Source organism: Mauremys reevesii, linkage group 2 (genome assembly GCF_016161935.1).
Source record: "Mauremys reevesii isolate NIE-2019 linkage group 2, ASM1616193v1, whole genome shotgun sequence".
Classification (NCBI taxonomy): Eukaryota; Metazoa; Chordata; order Testudines; family Geoemydidae; genus Mauremys; species Mauremys reevesii.
Window position 1 is genome coordinate 282070056 of NC_052624.1, and position 19425 is coordinate 282089480.

At 47.6% G+C, this 19425-nt stretch overlaps 1 protein-coding gene across 4 annotated transcripts in view; it reads right to left on the reverse strand.

Moving 5' to 3' along the window:
- The window catches only part of LOC120397911, a 46831-nt gene that overhangs the window by 16814 nt on the left and 10592 nt on the right, over positions 1–19425 (reverse strand). Inside the window, exons 1-4 of one of the 4 annotated variants that reach the window (XM_039524609.1) lie at positions 5691–5932; positions 2160–2208; positions 1878–1932; positions 981–1082 (exon numbers count right to left, since the gene is read on the reverse strand). The exons of 2 other annotated variants lie outside the window; for them this stretch is intronic. In XM_039524609.1, the coding sequence (XP_039380543.1) occupies positions 981–1082; positions 1878–1932; positions 2160–2208; positions 5691–5789 (305 nt within the window). In that variant the 5' untranslated portion in view covers positions 5790–5932. Of the gene's footprint in view, positions 1–980; positions 1083–1877; positions 1933–2159; positions 2209–5690; positions 6052–19425 lie in introns of those variants that run through there. One more of the 4 variants, XM_039524610.1, reaches the window with a different exon arrangement.

Below are 19425 nucleotides of genomic sequence, written 5' to 3' on the forward strand. Positions count from 1 at the left end.
CAGAGGAGGTTGTGAAGGCCAAGACTATAAACTATAAAAGGAACTGGATAAATTCATCAATGGCTATTAGCTAGGATGGGCAGGGATGGTGTCCCTAGTCTCAGTTTGTCTGAAGCTGGGAATGGGCGACAAGGGACGGATCATTTGATCATTCCCTCTTCTGGTCATTCCCTCTGCTGCACTGGCATTGGCCCGTTTTGGAAGACAGGATACTGGGCTAGATGAACCTTTGGTCTGACCCAGTCTGCCTGTTCTTATGTTCTTACATTCTAACCCACTGGAAAACTGTCCTCTTCTAATGGCTGATACAGTAGAGGCTAACAACCTACTATTGCTCCCAGTTAATGGAGTTTCTCTGGTGGTGGGGGACTGTGCTACGGTCCTGAAAGTCCTGGGTTTGAACCCAGCTGATGACTCATGCTTTGGGTGTATCACGTGGTGCCCCACTCACTGCTTGTCTGGAGCCTACTCTGGGGATTAGCTCTCGAGGTCAATGCCCCTTCCAATTGTCGCATGTGGTCACATCATCTCTCTGTCATTCCGGGAACTGCAGTGTCCTCTTCTTGGCTAGGCCACTCAGCGTTTCCCCCTCTTCCAGGGTACAGTCCTTCAATTGCCTGTCACTCCCACAGTGACCCAGACAGTCCTCCTGTTCACTGCCCCGCCGGTCTGGGCCGTGCCCTCGGTGGCTGGTAGGGAAACCTGGGCCCACACTTCACACCGGGCTCCAGGCCAGGGACCCTCAACCCAGCAGTTCTGGGCTTTCCTCTCCCAGCCTGGACTGCTTCCCACTACTCCTGGTTCCCCTCCTTGCTCTGGGTGCACCAGCTCCAAACACTCCCCCCTCCTCCCAGGGAGGGGCTGCCCTTTCCCAGCCGCAGCCCCTGTCTCTTGTCTGGTTTTCCCTGCTCCCTCCTCTCTATTTTCATTATCCCCTCCCACCCAGCCCCCAGTCTGGTGCCCCCGCTCAGTTGCCTTACGGTATCAGAACTGCATCCAGGTGTCTGCCCACGTACTGTAGCCTCCTCTCAACCAGCCTGAGGCGCTGAGCCAAGGGGAGCTTCTCCAGGGGCACAGGGCAGCTGTGGAACAGAGAGAGCAGATAGCTGAGTGCAGGCCCTGCCCGCAGGCCCTCTTTTACCCAGAGGTGCGGCACCGAAAGGCTCCCTGTCCCCTTCTCCACTGAGGCAGCCTGCTCCCCTGCAATACCCGGGCCTTGGATGTTCTGGGTTGGGGTTAGCTGGATTGTTAGGTGATCCCTGTCTAGTGCTGAGGAGGTGAGTGTCTATCCTGCTGGCTGCATGTGTGTCATGTCCCTTCCACAGAAGCTAATCAGCATGTAGGATAACAGCCTACTCTAGCTACCAACTATGCAGCTACTTCTTTAGCTCCAGGATTCAAATCCTCTGTGGAACCTATGCTGGGGGACTGGAGGAGGGGCCATTACCCAAGTGCTCCTGGATCCCCTACTCACCGTACCAGAAAGGCCAGCCTTCCTCCTGACCTCTCCACCTCACCTCCCCGGGGTGCATGGGGCTGCTCCCAGAAAACATTTTCTCCCGCTCTTGGCAGGAGAGGATGGTCCAGTCCAGTTGACACAATCTACCCCTCCCCCCCACTGCCCCAGGTTAAAGGAGCCGTATGATGCTGGAAGAAGGGAATGACCCACTGTACAAGGCGTGGGGGTGGATTAGAGATGGCAACTTCTGCAGGGTGGGAATGAATTGCAGGAGTCTAAAGGAGAAGAGTTGCCTGCGTGGTACATTGGTCGGGGCAGGAGGGATTACTCGGGCTACTGCCCTGGGTGGGGATGAATTGCATGACGCTAAAGGAGGGGACTGACCCACTGCAGATTTATGGAGGGGGGCATTGCTTACCACGTCTCTGGGGATGCACCAGCCTCCTCCAACTCTTCCGCACAGCGTCCAAAAGCTGCCAGAAGTGAGACATAAAGGAGACATTGAGCTGCTTGGGCACCCTCTGCCCCAGATTTCAGAGGCAGCCTGTGAATGGAGCCCCAGCCAGTGCCACCGCACGGCTCTGGGCACGACTGTGCCTTCGCAGGAAGAGGGGAGGCAGGTGGGGGAATAGACCCTATTTCTCTGCTTTGCATGGGGCCTGAGTCTGCCACCGCAGCTGTGGGGTGAGGGGCTGCTTACCTTTCGCTTTCTTTTTTGTCTTTCTGGGCCTCCTCTTCCTCGGAGAAGCCTGCCACACACAGAGAAAGCAGCAAGGTTAGAAGAGAACTCCTCAATAAACCTGGGCGAACAATGAGCCAGAGGTGATTGCCATGTGGGGCCAGAGGGAAATTTTTCCTTCTGGCAGAGTATTGCACTCTGAGGCATCATGGGTAGGCATTGTGCTTTCCTATGATGCAGCCAATATAGGGCACAAAGCACAACCCATAACAGGGGTCACTGCAACACTCCAGGGGTTGGAGAAACAGGGATTGCTGGTACCAGGAGCCTGCAGAGTTTATAAGCATTGAAGGAGAGAGCCTGCAAAGTTCTCTCTCCTGCAGAGATGATCAAACTCTGCAGGTTTTAGGATTGCAGAGTATGCAACTAACCCCAGAGACCATGCACGGAATTCAGACCCTGGGGGAGAAATCCGACATCTGGACAACAGTGTTTCCTAGATACATATTTAGGGAGTGCATGATATCGGGGTTTTCTCTGCAGCCATTTGGGATAGCGATGTTACTCCTGAGTGGTGAAGCCATGAATGGATCATGCAAATCCTCCCAAGCAAGTGCTGATATAACCCCTAGAGCATCCTCAAACGGCAGCTGTTTTACACCAAAACACAACAACAACAGTTTGGCATGAGCTCAGTCCACTTGCCTGAGAGCTGCAAAGTTTCTTGAAGGTAAACTGCACTGCTTGCAGCTTAACTAGCCAGGTATTCCTTTCACAGGCTAGATCTTTCTCGCCTGGCCTCGGCCCCTTCCCTCCTCCCCCACAGTTTAGTTCCTTTAGTTCTCCAGATGTTTTCAGCAGGCTTCCTTTTGGGGCAGGGAGGTGGTGGAGAAGAACCTAGATTAACTCACTTCCAAGCCTTCAATAGGACTTGGCTATGACAGGAATCCTTTGTCTCCCAGTTTGACACCACCCCTACCCCTCCATCCTAGTGGAAAAATACCATCAGTCCAAAATGATGTCCATCTGAGGGAACTGGGATTGTTTAGGCTGCAGAAGAGAAGAATGAGGGGGGATTTGATAGCTGCTTTCAACTACCTGAAAGGGGGTTCCCAAGAGGATGGATCTAGACTGTTCTGAGTGGTAGCAAATGAAAGAGGAAGTAGTAATGGTCTCAAGTTGAAGTGGGGAAGGTTTAGGTTGGATATTAGGAGCAACTTTTTCACTCGGAGGGTGGTGAAGCACTGGAATGGGTTCCCTAGGGAGGTGGTGGAATCTCCTTCCTTAGAGGTTTTTAAGGGCAGGCTTGACAAAGCCCTGGCTGGGATGATTTAGTTGGGAATTAGTCCTGCTTTGAGCAGGGGCTTGGACTAGATACCTCCTGAGGTCCCTTCCAACCCTGAGATTCTATGGATTCTATAATTCTATGAGGTGACATGATCACATGACCCTGCAGTGTCAAAGCAGCATCCCAGGAAACTTCTCAGGAAGGAGGAAGATTAGCATCTTCCATGTCCTATTGTCCTTCCTAATGGCCCATCCAGGCTGATTGCCTACTGTTTGGGGGCATTCCCCTGGTGCAAGCACTTTTGTAATTGATACAGAGCCCATATTCCTAACTTCAGATACAGAAATGATACATCCATCCAAATAGGATAATCCCATTCAGTAAATCAGAACCTTTCCAAGGATATCTCACATGACCCATCTTGCATAAAACATACCGTAGTTATGCCATATTCCTAGAACAATATTTCTATGAAGAATATGGGGCGTAATGTCACAGGGGTGAAGAAGCATGTGGACAAGGGCGATCCGGTGGATAGAGTGTACCTGAACTTTCAGAAAGCCTTTAACAAGATCCCTCATCAAAGGTTCTTAAGCAAAGTAAGTTGTCATGGGATAAGAGGGAAGGTCTTCACATGGACCACTAACTGGTTTAAAGATAGAAAACCAAAGGTAGGAATAAATGGTGAGTTTATGAAGAGAGATAAATAGCAAGGTCTCCCAAGGATCTGTACTGGGACCAGAGTTCTTCAACATCTTCATAAATGATCTAGAAAAGGGGGGAAACAGTGAAGTGGCCAGATTTGCAGATGATACAAAGCTAAAGATCGGTAAATCCAAAGCTGAATAGGCCCTCCTTGTTCCCAGATGTATAAATCTGTGTTGGGCTGTGTGAAAATGCATGTTGTTTGAATGGGCCCCATTTGCCAAACAAACTCTCCAGAACTCTCTGCATGACTGCCCTGTCCTCATTGTTATTTGCCATTCTGCCAATCTTCCTGTCATCCGCTCATTTTTATCAGCATCAATTTTGTATTTACTTCCAAGTCATTGAAAAATATTGAATAACATCAGACCTAGTACTGATCCCTGCAAAGCCCCATTAGAAACACCCACATTCGATGAGCCCTTTGACAATTACTTTTTGTGATCTATCAGTTAGCCATTAGCCTGTTCTCAATCCCTTTAACCTGTGCTCCATTGATATTGTATAGTGCTAATTTTTAATCCAAATGTCCTGCGGTTCCTGGATGCCTAAACAGGGGAATCTCAAGTTGGAGGAGGGAGGTTATTTTACCTCTGTATTTGGCACTGGTGCAACCACTGCTGCAATTCTGTGTCCAGTTCTGGTGTCTAACATTCAGGAAGGATGTTGATAAATTGCAGAAGGTTCAGAGAAGAGCCATAAGGATGATTAAAGGATTAGAAAATCTGCCTTATACTGATAGACTTTAGGAGCTCAGTCAATGTCGCTTAAAGAGGTTAAGGGTGGTTTGAGGAAAAGTCTATAAACACCTACATGGGGAAGAAATAATGACAAATGGGCTCTTCAATCTAGCAGAGAAAGGTCTCACATGGTCCAATGGCTGGAAGTTGAAACTAGACACATTCAGACTAGACAGAAAGCATCCATTTTTAACAGTGAGAGGAACTAACCAGTGGGACAATTTACCAAGGTCATGGTGGACTGATTCTCCATCACTGGCAATTTTTTAAATCAAGATTGGACATTTTAATTCAAGGTATGCACTAGGCATGATTGTGGGGAAGTTCTTTGGCTTGTGCTAGACAGGAGGGTCAGACTAGAAGATCACAATGGGCCCATCTTGCCTTGGAATCTGTGAAAAACAACACCTTCCAAAAGTCTAAGTTTGTCACATCTATGTTTGACATGGCCCATTTTCCATGAAACATTGTTAACCTGCTTTGAATATATTCCCGTCCTTTAATTCTTTATTGATTGAATCCCATATTAGTTTGTCCATTATTTCAGGCTAAGTGGCCTATAAGAAGCTGGGTCAACCTCCTGAACCTTTTTGAATATTGACAAAACATTAGCACACTTCCAGCCTTCTGGAATTCCCTCAGGAATCCTACATTGGTTAAAAAATTAATGTCCGTGGGCCAATAACCTCCTGAGCCAGCTCTTTGAGGACTCTTGGGTGGAGATGATCCGAGCCTGCTGATTGAAAACTACTTCTGTTTGGTTCCTGCATTCAGCTGGCATCAATCCAGCCTTTCCATCTCTCAAGGAGTCTCACTTACCTCAGATCTGGCAAGCCTGATCACAGCATAATACACAAGAAAGAGCAGCAGGATCCTTAGGCAGGAGGCAGAGTTGAGAAAGAGGAGGAGTGATCTCATTTTGCCGGGCTCAGGCACTAAGAATCACAGATACGCTCAAAGCAGCACCAAGTACCCAGGCTACACCTGAGGGCAGGTTGCTGCTCTGGCATCAGGCAGGCGCTGATGTCGTCTCTAGGTCACAATGAGGCTGCTCTCCTGTAATCTCCCTCTAGCCTGTGAGGTGTCAATGCTGTATATAGATCAGGAGATAGGATGGGGCAATCGCCCAAGGGGGCTGAGCTGCTGAGCTCAGAATAAGGCAGGAGAGAGGGCATCAGGTTTCCCAGGAAAACCCTGGGTCTTTTCCGAGCTCTATGACTCTCAAGCCCGTAGGCAAGGGACATTTTTTCCCTACTTGTGGGAACTCCTAAAACCCCTGTGACTGAGGCAGAATCTCCCAGCCTGAAGTGAGAAGCAGCCCTGAAGTGATTATCTAGTGCTACGAGGGCACAAAAACGTTCACGGTATCGGCAGCCCAAGCATTCCAAACCCTTGAGCTGGGTCCCACCAAAATCATGAGATTGGCTTCCAAATAATGAGATCTTCAAAAAACATTCATCTGGGGAACTCTTCAGTTGCCTTCCGGTGTCTGGGCCGCTAGGGTGCACTCAATTCACGTTCTCCAGCTTCTCTTTGCAACCACGGGGGATTAAAATTGGCTAACAAATAAAATAAAATAAAGAGTAGAGATTCTCAAATAAATCACTTGACTCCAGCAGTGGGTGCTTTAAGAAAAGCCCCCTATATCATAAGATAATAAAGAGCCCTACCTCTTATCTAACATCTTCAATCAGTAGATCTCAAAGCACTTTGCAAAGGAGGTCTGTAGCATTAGCCCCCTTTTTGAGATGGGAAACTGAGGCACAGAGCAGAGCAGTGACTTGCCCAAGGTCACCCAGCAAGACAGTAGCAGAGCCAGGACTAGCACTTCAGTCTTCTGAGTTCTAGCTCGTGCTCTATCCACTAGGCCACAGTGCATTTGAAGGAAGGGGTCATAGTCAGTACATTCCTGTATTGGTTATTTTGGGCTCTTCCAATACCATTGGGATTGAAGTTACACATTTTGACCAAGGTCGAAAAGAAACAAAAGGCAGTATTTCTTCACACAATGCACAGTCAAGCCAGGGAACTCTCTGCCAGAGGATGTTGAGAAGGCCAAGACTATAAGAGGGTTCAAAAAAGAACTAGATCATTTCATGAAAGATAGGTCCATCGATGGCTATTAGCCAAGATGGGCAGGGTTGCCACACCATGCTCTGAGTGTCCTTAGGTTCTGTTTGCCAGAAAATGGGAATGGACAGTAGGGGATGGATGACTTGATGATTCCCTGTTCTGTTCATTCCCTCTGAAACACATGGCATTGGCCACTGTCGGAAGACCGGATACTAGATGGACCTTTGCTCTGACCCACTGTGGCCGTTCTTACATTACAGCTGTTCAGCCTCCTTGATACCTGTGATGTCATAATCCCGCTCAGTTCTCCAGTCTTCCTTGGAGTCTGGATGGAAAGACAGGGTAGATGTCACCTAGTGAGCTTGGCCTGTCAGAGCAACCTGTGTTCAGGCAGAGAGGGGCTCCAGGGAGAGCAGAGTCAGGGCTCCGTTAAAGAGCCGGAGACAAGGGCCCGGCCTGAGTGTAACCCACCAAACTTTTATTACACCTGTACCCGTAATAATTTCATTGTATTGCAGGGACAGTGAGCAGGTTCAGTCTGTTCTGACAGCGGAACTCCCACCTGTGGAGAACACCACAAATCTGCAACTTGGGACAGGTGCGGATGCCAGTACCCAGAGTTGCTCCGATTTGGAGGAAAGACACCACAGTGTAGTAAAGCTGCTCAGACTCAACAAAAAAATTCTTCTGTTGATAAGACGACAATCTGTGGGTTAACTAAGTCGCCTCATAAATCGAAACATGCTCTTATCATTACAGCAATACAGCACATAGCGGTCAAAGAAAAATAACAGTATCTAACATACAGATTTTTTCAGTACAGAAAGGTACACGGGTCACTAATCCTACGCATTGAAAGCATGCGCTGCTCATTTGGCTTTTATGTCCTCACGCCCTCCTGAGCTGACCAAGCAGCAAGCACCCTGTTCTTTGCATAGGCTGGGATCCTTCTCCTGGCAGTTATCTGCTTGCTGCAGGTAACCAAAGCAGGCCTGCGAACATCAGCCCTCAGGGCAGAGATCTTCAGCGCCCTTCCGATACGGCTGTCTCTCTCTGGGGCTGGCTGAACTGGCGGAACACGTTGGCACCCCCTTTTTTTTAAATTTGGGAGTGGAATTGGCTCTCCACCCTTGGAGATGCCCTACTGAGCATGTGTGACCCAAAGCAGCCCTCTAGTCACACCCTACATGCGATGGTAATAATCTTTGTACAAAATATGCCTTGTGAGGTCCTCAGTCTGTGCTCTAGTAACCCCCCTGCATTGTAAGCCTGGGTTTAACATTGCTGGGCCTGGTCTCACGGCCAACATGTAACTCCAACAGACCACAGTCGTCAGCAGGATTGAACATGGGATCTGTGAAGCTCAGTATAGGTGCCTCTACTTCATGAGCTAAAAGCCACGTGGCTCTTAGCTAAGGCTGTAGCAGACTCATCCATCTCTAGCTAGGCTGGGCGCCACTAGAGGGGGACATAGACTCATAGACTTTAAGGTCAGAAGGGACCATTATGATCTTCTAGTCTGACATCCTGCCCAACGCAGGCCACAGAATCTCACCCACCCATTCCTGTAACAAACCCCTGACCTATGTCTGAGCTGCTGAAGTCCTCAACTTATTGTTTAAAGACTTCAAGGTGCAGAGAATTCTCCAGCAAGTGACCCGTGTCCCATGCTGCAGAGGAAGGTGAAAAACCGCCAGGGCCTCTGCCAATCTGCCCTGGAGGAAAATTCCTTCCCGATGCCAAATATGGTGATCAGCTAAACCCTGAGCATGTGGACAAGACTCACCAGCCAGACACCCAGGAAAGAATTCTCTGTAGTAACTCAGATCCCACCCCATCTAACATCCCATCACAGACCATTGGCCTATTTACCTGCTAATAATCAAAGATCAATTAATTGCCAAAATTAGGCTAGCCCATGATACCATCCCCTCCATAAACTTATCCAGCTCAGTCTTGAAGCCAGTTAGGTTTCTTGACCCCACTGCTCCCCTTGGGAGGCTGTTCCAGAACTTCATTCCTCTGATGGTTAGAAACCTACATTTAATTTCAAGTCTAAACTTCCTGATGGCCAGTTAATATCCATTTGTTCTTGTGTCCACATTGGTACTGAGCTTAAATAATTCCTCTCCCTCCCTGGTATTTATCCCTCTGATATATTTATAGAGAGCAGTCACATCTCCCCTCAGCCTTCTTTTGATTAGGCTAAACAAGCCAAGCTCTTCGAGTCTCCCCTCATAAGACAGGTTTTCCATTCCTCGGATCACCCTAGGAGCCCTTCTCTGTACCTGTTCCAGTTTGAATTCGTCCTTCTTAAACATGGGAGACCAGAATTGCACACAATATTCCAGAGTGCCACACCAAGCAAGCATAGGTTACATACTTCCCCTAGCTGAGGAAGCGCCTCCCGAGCTTCGGATACTTCCCATCTGATATCCCAGATAAGCCCCTGGTTCTAGGGCCAAAAAAGCCCAGTTATTGGCAGGCAGCATTGAATCTCGAACCTCTGAAGCTGAGTGTTTGAGCCTCTACTGCATGACCTAAACGCCAGCCTCCTAGGCTAAGCTTCAGAGGTCCCAGGTTTGATCCTGCCCACTGACAATTGGGGTGTGTCAGTGTTATACTAACACATCCATATTATACTACACAGACCTTCTGACTCAGGTCTGTGGCTTGAGCTGTATCCACACTGCAAAATGACAGGGCTTGGACCCAAGTCCCAGCAGAACTCAGGATCTGACCCTGAACCCCCATTTGTAGGGTCCTAAGACCCAGGCCCTGCGTGTTTGCTGACCCGAGTCGGACTCATTTGTGCATGGATGGAAGTGGGGCTTGGGCTCAAACCTGAGTCAGAGACCGGGCTTAATGTACAGTGTAGACATACATGCAGTTAGCTTGGCAGGATCGTCCTTTAGCTCAAAATAGTTACTAAACTGCTCAAGATAGTTAAGACCAAAGCAGACTGTGAAGAACTTCCAAAAGATCTCACAAAACTAAGTGATTGGGCAACAAAATTGCAAATGACATTTAATGTGGATAAATGTTAAGTAATGCACATTAGAAAAAATAACCCCAACTACACATACAATAGGATGGGGGCTAATTTAGCTACAATGAATCAGGAAAGAGATCTTGGAGTCATCGTGGATAGGACTCTGAAGACATCCGCGCAGTGTGCAGCAGCAATCCAAAAAAGCAAACAAGATGTTAGGAATCATTAAAAGGGGGATAGAGAATAAGACTGAGAATATATTATTGCCCTTTTATAAATCGATGGTACGCCCACATCTCGAATACTGCGTACAGATGTGGTCTCCTCATCTCCAAAAAGATATACTGGCACTAGAAAAGGTTCAGAGAAGGGAAACTAAAATGATTAGGGTTTTGGAACGGGTCCCATATGAAGAGAGATTAAAGGGGCTAGGACTTTTCAGTTTGGAAAAGAGGAGACTAAGGGGGGATATCATAGAGGTCTATAAAATGATGAGTGATGTGGAGAAAGTAGATAAGGAAAAGTTATTTTCTTATTCCCATAATACAAGAACTAGGGACCACCAAATGAAATTAATGGGCAGAGAGTTTAAAACAAATAAAAGCAAGTTCTTCTTCACACAGCGCACAGTCAGCTTGTGGAACTCCTTGCCTGAGGAGGTTGTGAAGGCTAGGACTATAATAAGGTTTAAAAAAGAACTGGATAAATTCATGGAGGTTAAGTCCATTAATGGCTATTAGCCAGGATGGGGTAAGGAATGGTGTCCCTAGCCTCTGTTTGTCAGAGGATGGAGATGGATGGCAGGAGAGAGATCACTTGATCATTGCCTGTTAGGTTCACTCCTCTGGGGCACCAGGCATTGGCCACTGTCGGCAGACAGGATACTGGGCTGGATGGACCTTTGGTCTGACCCAGTATGGCCAATCTTATGTTCTTATCTTTAGGTGACACAGGCCCGTGACTGCAGAGCGGAAGCACCAGACTTCACGTCCCTGCCACCATAGGGACAGAGGGTGTCTGATTCATGGAGTAAGCATGCCATATAGCACATGGATTCATCGCATGGGATTACATTGCAAGACTACTCAAAAACTAAATCTCTTTACTGAGTGGAGCTCCAAGCAGGAGCAATCACACCAGGCAGCAGCAGATGCCTGCAGGTTTCCAGGTGGCACTGAAGACGCTGCATAACACCTGGAGCTCTAAAGACAGCATTGCATGGTCCCTCCACTTGAACCTCTCCTCCCCCCATAATCCCCGGCCATGGGGCTGTGCTACGGAGGCCTTGGACAGGCCATCCACATGAGGGTGAATGTCACCTGTCCCTCATGTCAGTGCTCGAGAGCCATTTCCCTGGTGGTTTCACACAGAATGACATCCGGGCAGGTCTCTCTTCGGCTGTAATTACTGGCATTAGTCACCGGAGTGCAGGGGTTATTGGGGTGACTTGTTTCCCCACCCCTTCCTGGGTAACAGACTCCCACACAGCAGTACTCCAGTGGCCTTATGCCAGGGCTTTGGCCTGACTCCGGCCTCAGGGGTCCTTCCAACCCTTCTATCAGGCGGCTTTCCAGCCTTGGTGGCTGGCAGGGAAAGCCAGGCTGCCCCTGTATTCTGGGTTCCAATCCAGGGATGCTGAAGCAAGCAGTTCAGCTCTACTCCCTCTCTAGGTCAATTCCTCCCTCAGCCAGTCTCAGTCTAGGCCATCCCCAGGCTCACCCCTCCACAGACTCTTCCCCCATCCCAGGCTCTGCAGAGTTCTCTCCAGCTCCTGTACCGAGCCACCTCCCCCAGCCCTACCTCTTATTAACATCTTCAATCAGTAGCTCTCAAAGCACTTTAAAAGGAGGTCTGTTCATTCAATCTGAAACACCTGGCATTGGCCATTGTCGGAAGACCGGATACTGGGCTAGATGGACCTTTGGTCTGACCCAGTGTGGCCGTTCTTATGTTACAGCTGCTCAGTCTCCTTGATACCTGTGATGTCATAATCCCGCTCAGTTCTCCAGTCTTCCATGCAGTCTGGATGGAAAGACAGGGTAGATGTCACCTAGTGAGCTGGGCCTGTAAGAGCAACCTGTGTTCAGGCAGAGAGGGGCTCCTGGGAGAGCAGAGTCAGGGCTCCGTTAAAGAGCCGGAGACAAGGGCCCGGCCTGAGTGTAACCCACCAAACTTTGATTACACCCGTACCCGTAATCATTTCATTGTATTGCAGGGACAGTGAGCAGGTTCAGTCTGTTCCGACAGCGGAACTCCCACCTGTGGAGAACACCACAAATATGCAAATTGGGGCAGGTGCGGATGCCAGTACCCTGAGCTGCTCCGATTTGGAGGAAAGACACCACAGTGTAGTAAAGCTGCTCAGACTAAACAAAAAAATTCTTCTGTTGAGAAGACGATAATCTGTGGGTTAACTAAGTCGCCTCATAAATCGAGACATGCTCTTATCATTACAGCAATACAGCACATACCGGCCAAAGAAAAATAACAGAATTTAAACATACAGATTTCTTCAGTACTGAAAGGCACATGGGCCACTAATCCTACGCATTGAAAGCATGCACTGCTCATTTGGCATTTATGTCCTCACGCCCTCCTGAGCTGACCAAGCAGCAAGCACTCTGTTCTCTGAATAGGCTGGGATCCTTCTCCTGGCAGTTATCTGCTTGCTGCAGGTAGCCAAAGCAGGCCAGCGAACATCAGCCCTCAGGGCAGAGATCTTCAGCGCCCTTCCGATATGGCTGTCTCTCTCTGGGGCTGGCTGACCTGGCGGAACACGTTGGCACATGGGAGTGGAATTGGCCCTCCACCCTTGGAGATGCCCTTCTGAGCATGTGTGACCCAAAGCAGCCCTCTAGTCACACCCTACATGCGATGGTAATAATCTTTGTACAAAATATGCCTTGTGAGGTACCCAATGGTTTCCCCAGGAATTGAAATTAGGGGAGGTGTTTGAATTTACAGGGCGGGGGTGTCAGGACCGATGAGATATATAAAAGAGATATAAATAAAGTAAATATTTTGTTAGGATGATGCAAATTTAACCTAAGGATAATGCAAGTTACACCAAAACATATAACACGTCTAGATTTCTAAAAACATATACATTTTTTTAAAAAAATGTATTTAATTTAAATAGACTTTTGAAAAGTAAGCTATCATGGGATAAGAGGGAAGTCCTCTCAAGGATCAGGAACTGGTTAAAAGATGGAAAACAAAGGGTAGGAATAAATTGTCGGTTTTCAGAATGTAGAGAGAGAAATAGTGGTATCCCTGAGGGGTCGGTACTGGGACCATTACTGCTCAACATACTCATAAATGATCTGGAAAAATGGGTAAACAGTTGAGGTGGCAAAATTTGCAGATGATACAAAACTATTCAAGGTAGTTAAGTCCCAGGCAGACTGGGAAGCGTTACAAAGGGATCTCACAAAACTGGGTGACTGGGCAACAAAAGTGGCAGATGAAATTCAATGTTGATCAATGCAAAATGATGCACATTGGAAAACAATCTCAACTATACATACAAAATGGTGGTGTCTAAATTAGCTGTTAACACTCAAGAAAGAGATCTTGGAGTCATTGTGGATAGTCCTCTGAAAACATCCACTCAATGTGCAGCGGCAGTCAATGATTCCTAACATTCTGTTTGCTTTTTTAAAAAGAACAGGAGTACTCGTGGCACCTTGGAGACTAACAAACCATGCTCTGAGTGTCCCTAGCCTGTTTGCCAGAAGCTGGGAATGGGGAACAGGGGATGGATCACTTGATGATTCCCTGTTCTGTTCATTCCCTCTGACGCACCTGGTCTTGACCACTGTCGGAAGACAGGAGACTGGGCTATATGGACCATTGGTCTGACCCAGTATGACCATTCTTATGTAAAAATTAATTATAATAATACAAATGTTTAGTACAGAAACTCCCCAACATAATGACCTCTCAAGATAGCAACAATGTGAGATAACAACCTTGGCAAATACTGCATTTTAAAAATCTTGGCCTACTAGGAAACATATTTATATAAGTTTCCATTCCCAGTCACAAATCTTGGATTCTGGAGCAAAGTCACTAAAATATAGTCCAACAAACAAATGTTTATTTAACGTGCCCCTTATTTAAGGCGTCGGAGGTGCTTTCACGTGAGTCCACCTCCCAGGTGGGGGGCAAGAAGGCACCTTGCTCGTTCCTCCAGCTGCTCACTGTTCGCTCTGGCCATGGCTCTTCATTCACTCCACCACTCTGTTGCCAATGGCCCTGCGCAGTCACCTTCTGCTGCCACCTGCCACTGTGACCTCTGCGAGTTGGTCTCTTGAGGTTCCACCCGCTCTCAGTGATTTCAGCTGAACTCTCCGTGGGGGAACCTCGCTGCTAGTGCAGTCTGGGCTGTCTTTTACACAAAAACACTGTCCCCACAGGAACACTGTCCCGACAGCAGGACTAAGCATGTAGAGCTGATTATCAGTGATTTCAGCTGCAGTGGTCACTTAACAGAACAAAAGACTATCTGTGGAGCCTAATCAGCTCTGTCTTTAAACAGTGGAGAGGGACAGGTCCCCACCCTCTCTTTTGATGCCCTCAATCAGCACAGGCTAATACAGTTCTACTGCCTTTTACTCATACAATAAGAACAACAACATTTCATTCCCAACCCCACCCCCTGCATTCAAGTGATTTGTAACCCAACCCCAGCCAAAATCTATCACTTGGGCAACACAGCTCTGTTTGCTGGATACCTAGGTAGATTAAGTGTGAATGTAAATACATTTTGGTCCTGAAGCCTTTCCCTGCAGCCTCCAGCTCATCATTAGTTGTCAGGGAGAGCTCATTGAGACTTTGCTTACAGATCATCATTTGAAATTATTAGCTTGGCCAACATCATGGAAATTTATGCACTGGCATTATCATAAAAACAAGAGCTGTATAAGGAAACTAGCCTCTGTTCATACTTTTGGCATATATTATACTTTCAGAAACACGTATTTTATCATACACAGTATATGCTTTTAAAGTATGTATTAATGTTTCAATTTCAATTCAAATTTCCAAACAGTCACTAAATTGGCAGGTTTCAGTGTTAGTCTGTATCCACAAAAAGAACAGGAGTACTTGTGACACCTTCGAGACTAACAAATGTATCTGAGCATAAGCTTTCGTGGGCCCACTTCATCGGATACATAGAATGGAACTTATAGTGCTGAGATATATACACATACAGAGAACATGAAAAGGTGGGAGTTGCCCAAGCAACTCAAAGAGGTTAATTAATTAAGATGAGCTATTATCAGCAGGAGAAAAAAACCAAACTTTTGTAGTAATAATCAAGATAGCTCAATGGATCGTGTGGTGTGTCCTGGATGGAAGCTGGAGGCATGTAGGTAAGTATAGCGGTCAGTAGGTTTCTGATATAGGGTGGTGTTTATGTGACCATTGCTTATTAGCACAGTAGTGCCAAGGAAATGGAGCGCTTGTGTGGATTGGTCTAGGCTGAGGTTGATGGTGGGATGGAAATGGTTGAAATCATGGTGGAATTCCTCAAGGGCTTCTTTTCCATAGGTCCAGATGATGAAGATGTCATCAGTGTAGCTCAAGGAGAGTAGGGGCATTAGGGGATGAGAGCTAAGGAAGTGTTGTTCTAAAACAGCCATAAAAATGCTTTGCATACTATGGTGCCATGCGGCTCCCCACAGCAGGGCCACTGACTTGAAGGTATATATTGTCCACAAATGTGAAATAGTTGTGGGTGAGGACAAAGTCGCAAAGTTCAGCCAACAGGTTTGGCATGTAACTAGTTCACAAAACTGGGGGGGGGTGTTTTTGGGGAAATTCAGGGGGAGTGTAGGGAAATCCCTGGAGGTACCATTTGAAAACTAACAACTCTCTGGTCAATGAGATCATGATGCAACATTACATGGTGGGTTATGAGTTCCCCCTGTACGACAGTACTTGTGAAAACCTGACAGCCCCTCCTAGGCAAATGCTGTTAAAGAGGTCTGTCCTAAACAAAGGAATGGGGGTTTATATAAGCAGCAAACAAGGTCATCAAGATAGCAGGGGAAGGAGATGGTAATGAACAGAGCAATTTACATTTCAGCAAACACAAGTGGAGGGAGAGGGAGAGCACATATAATGTTGAGAGACCCGGGTTGCTAGCAAGCAGGATCAAACCTGGCACTTCTGGAGCTTAGTGCATAATCCTCTACTGCATGAGCTAAGAGCCAACTGGCAGTTAGCTAGGGCTGTAGGGCAGAGTCATTTAACTGTCTCTAAATGGTCTCAGTGCCACTAGAGAGGACAGAACACCACACCCAGGAAGTGTGTGGGTTACATACTTCCCCTCGCTGAGGAAGCACATCCTGAGCTCAGAGACTTCCCGGTTAAAATCCCAGATGAGCCCCGACTTGTAACATTGACAGACCCCTGTTGGTGGTGAGCGGGATTGAACCTAGGGCCTCTGGAACTTACTGCATGAGTCTCTACTGCATGAGCTAAAAGGCTGCAGCGCAGACTCATTTTAGCCCTTTCTCATTAAGTGGTCTTGGTGCCACTAGAAGGGACAGGACACCACTCCCAGGAGGTGTGTGGGTTACACACGGAGCCTTCACCACCAGACTTCAGGTCACCTTCCTCACAGCTTGGATAAACTTGGCTTTGAGGGGATCCTTTAGAACAGTGGCTCTCAACCTTTTCAGTCTACTGTGCCCCTTTCAGGAGTCTGATTTGTCTTGTGTACCCCCAAGTTTCACCTCACTCAGAAACTACTAGTTTACAAAATCAGATCTAAAATACAGATGTGTCACAGCACACTCTTACTGACAAATTGCTGACTTTCTCCTTTTGCCTGTATGAAATGTTAACCTGTACTTATTTCGCTAGTGCTTGTTATGTAGCCTGCTGTAAAACTAGGCAAATATTGACAGGAGTTGTGGACCCCGTGCCCCTGGTTGACAACCACTGCTTTAGAAGAATCAGCTTCCAAGACTCAAGGGGCTAGAAAAGAAAGGGGCAGACAACCCCACATTCTTTCACCTAAGAAAACAAAACCACCAGCACCTTTGGGCCCCTGGAAGAGAGCCTGAGCAAGGGGGGAGCCAGGCACCACTTTGCTGGGAGACTGTGGCTGAGAGAAACCATCTTGAACAGAGCCCGTGTGAAATAAGGCATACAGTTATATTGGTGAGAGTAATTAATCATTGGAACAATTTACCAATGATTGTAGTGGATTCTCCATCACTGACCACTTTTAAATCAAGACTGGATGTTTGTCTAAAAGAGCTGCTCTAGGAATTATTTTGGGGAAGTTTTCTGGCCTGTGTGATACAGCAGCATTCCGGCCTTGGAATCTATGAAAGCACCTTCCAAAGGGCAGTACGGGTTAGTAGACTATTAAACACATGAGGAAACTGAGGTACAGAGAGGCAACTCATCCAGGCTCATGCAACAGGTCAATAGCAGAACTGCGACTGCACTGAGGTTTCCTGACTGCCTAGCCAGTGCTCTGCCCATTGGAACACACTCTCTCCTCGATAGTACATTACATTCCCTGAAAATAAATTCTGAAGAAGGAAAGGAGAGCATTCATGCTAGCAATCAGATTTCTTGGAGTTCTGCTCATCCAATCAGGGAACAGAAGTCAAGTCATATGACCTGAGTGTCCAATCCACACAATGTGAGTTTTAACTAGCAAACTGGTTCCTGAAGCAGAATTATTCATTGAACTCCCCCCGCGACTATTTTTGAAATAGGGATAAATTTGAGTGCCCTGGAAGCTTTTTAGGGAGAATTTGTGAAGAGGCAATGGGATGGGTTCACAGCTTAAATTATTCCCCATGAATTAGTTGCTTGGCTGTAAAGATAAGTGCTTCCATACCCCGCACATATCGGCAAGTACTGCCGACCCAATACATTCAAACAAGTCAGGCGTCCCGAATCATGAGATTTTAAAATTATCTGGGGGATTCTTTTGATTTGCCTTATACTTTTTGAACCATTAGGGGGGTCCCATTTTGAAGCATGACGGGCTAGACATTTACTATTTTTTAAATGAAAGTGGAGATTCTTGCGTGCTCGGGGATGGCCCCACTCCGGGGTACTCTTTCTGCACCGGCCGCTTCCCTACCCCTGATCAGCACATTAAGTTCAAACCAAATACAATTTATTGAACAGCAACTGTAAGGAAAACAAGGAAAAATGGAAGAGGGTTAAGGGGAACAAGGGACCCGCCCTGTGGGCTCGGGGGCACCACAACCAGCGTCTCTGGGATGTGAGGGCAGATCACAGCCTGTTCCTCACACTCCCGGCTAGTCACACCATCAGTCTCATTGAAGCCCCAGGCCCCGCTTTCATCTTGGAATCTGGGGTTAAACGTCATACCCCAAGGAGAGTCTCTTATCATCAGTCTCTGTGTCCCAGGACAACAAGCACTTGTTCTCAGCCACTTTGGCCCATGCTTACAAGGCCCACTGGTTGCTAGGGAGATGGTGGAATTAGTGGGCCCCTTCTGTTAATGGGCATGCTGGCAGGGTGGGATTCAGTAGTATGGAAATCGGAAATAGTATAAGGGACCTACCATCAATCAAACCCTAACCCTTCTCCTTGGCCACTTAAACCCTGCCCCTTGACCCCTTAAGCCCCGACCACCTGTCACTGGAAGTCCCACCCATGGGGAATATTACTTCTGGGGTCAAGGAGGACACATAACCGGAAGCCAAGGGTGTCATGTGACCCCTCTAAGAACTCCTCCCACTGCCCTCTACCAATCAGGAGGTTCGCCCCATAGGCCTACCTGGAGGGGATTTGACCAATCAGGGGTGTTCCGGGCATGGTGACCCATCCGGAAGTGGTTCGTGTGACCCTCTAAGAACTCCTCCACTGCCCTCTGCGAATCACGATGGGATTCAGCCACACAGCACCGCCCTGAGAGCAGATTTGACGAATCTGTGATGTTCCAGAGCGGGGTGACTTGCCCAGAAGAGAGTCGTGTGACCCCTCTAAGAACTCCTCCCAGCGCTCTCTGCCAACCAGAGCGCATCACCATCACCCCATAAGACCCAGCAATCGGAGCAGAAGAGGCCATCTTTTACCAAGGACGCGTGCTTTAGAAATCGTGGAAACATGGACTCCTTCACCACCCTGGTGAGAACTTCAGACTTTGTGTTAGCCCCGAGGGCCTTTGGACTTGTGTGGAGAAAGCGCTACATAAGCGACAGTTCCGACGAGGGCCCTTTGACTCAGCCGTTGATGGATACGCCAGTACCCGAAACCCAAACCCTCGTGAGGCACCCCGATGAGCATGAAGGCCTCTCATTTAAATGTGTCAATATGAATGTGTCCCCCTTCATATTTGTGTTAGTAAAAGACGGTACCAGTAACAGTCATTTCTACACAGGCAGCTCTGTTAAAAAATATATATTACACCCCCGGGGAAGTTGGGATCTTCGGCGGGGTGAATCCTCTTTCTCAAGTGGCCAGAAAGCAGAGCAAAACTTT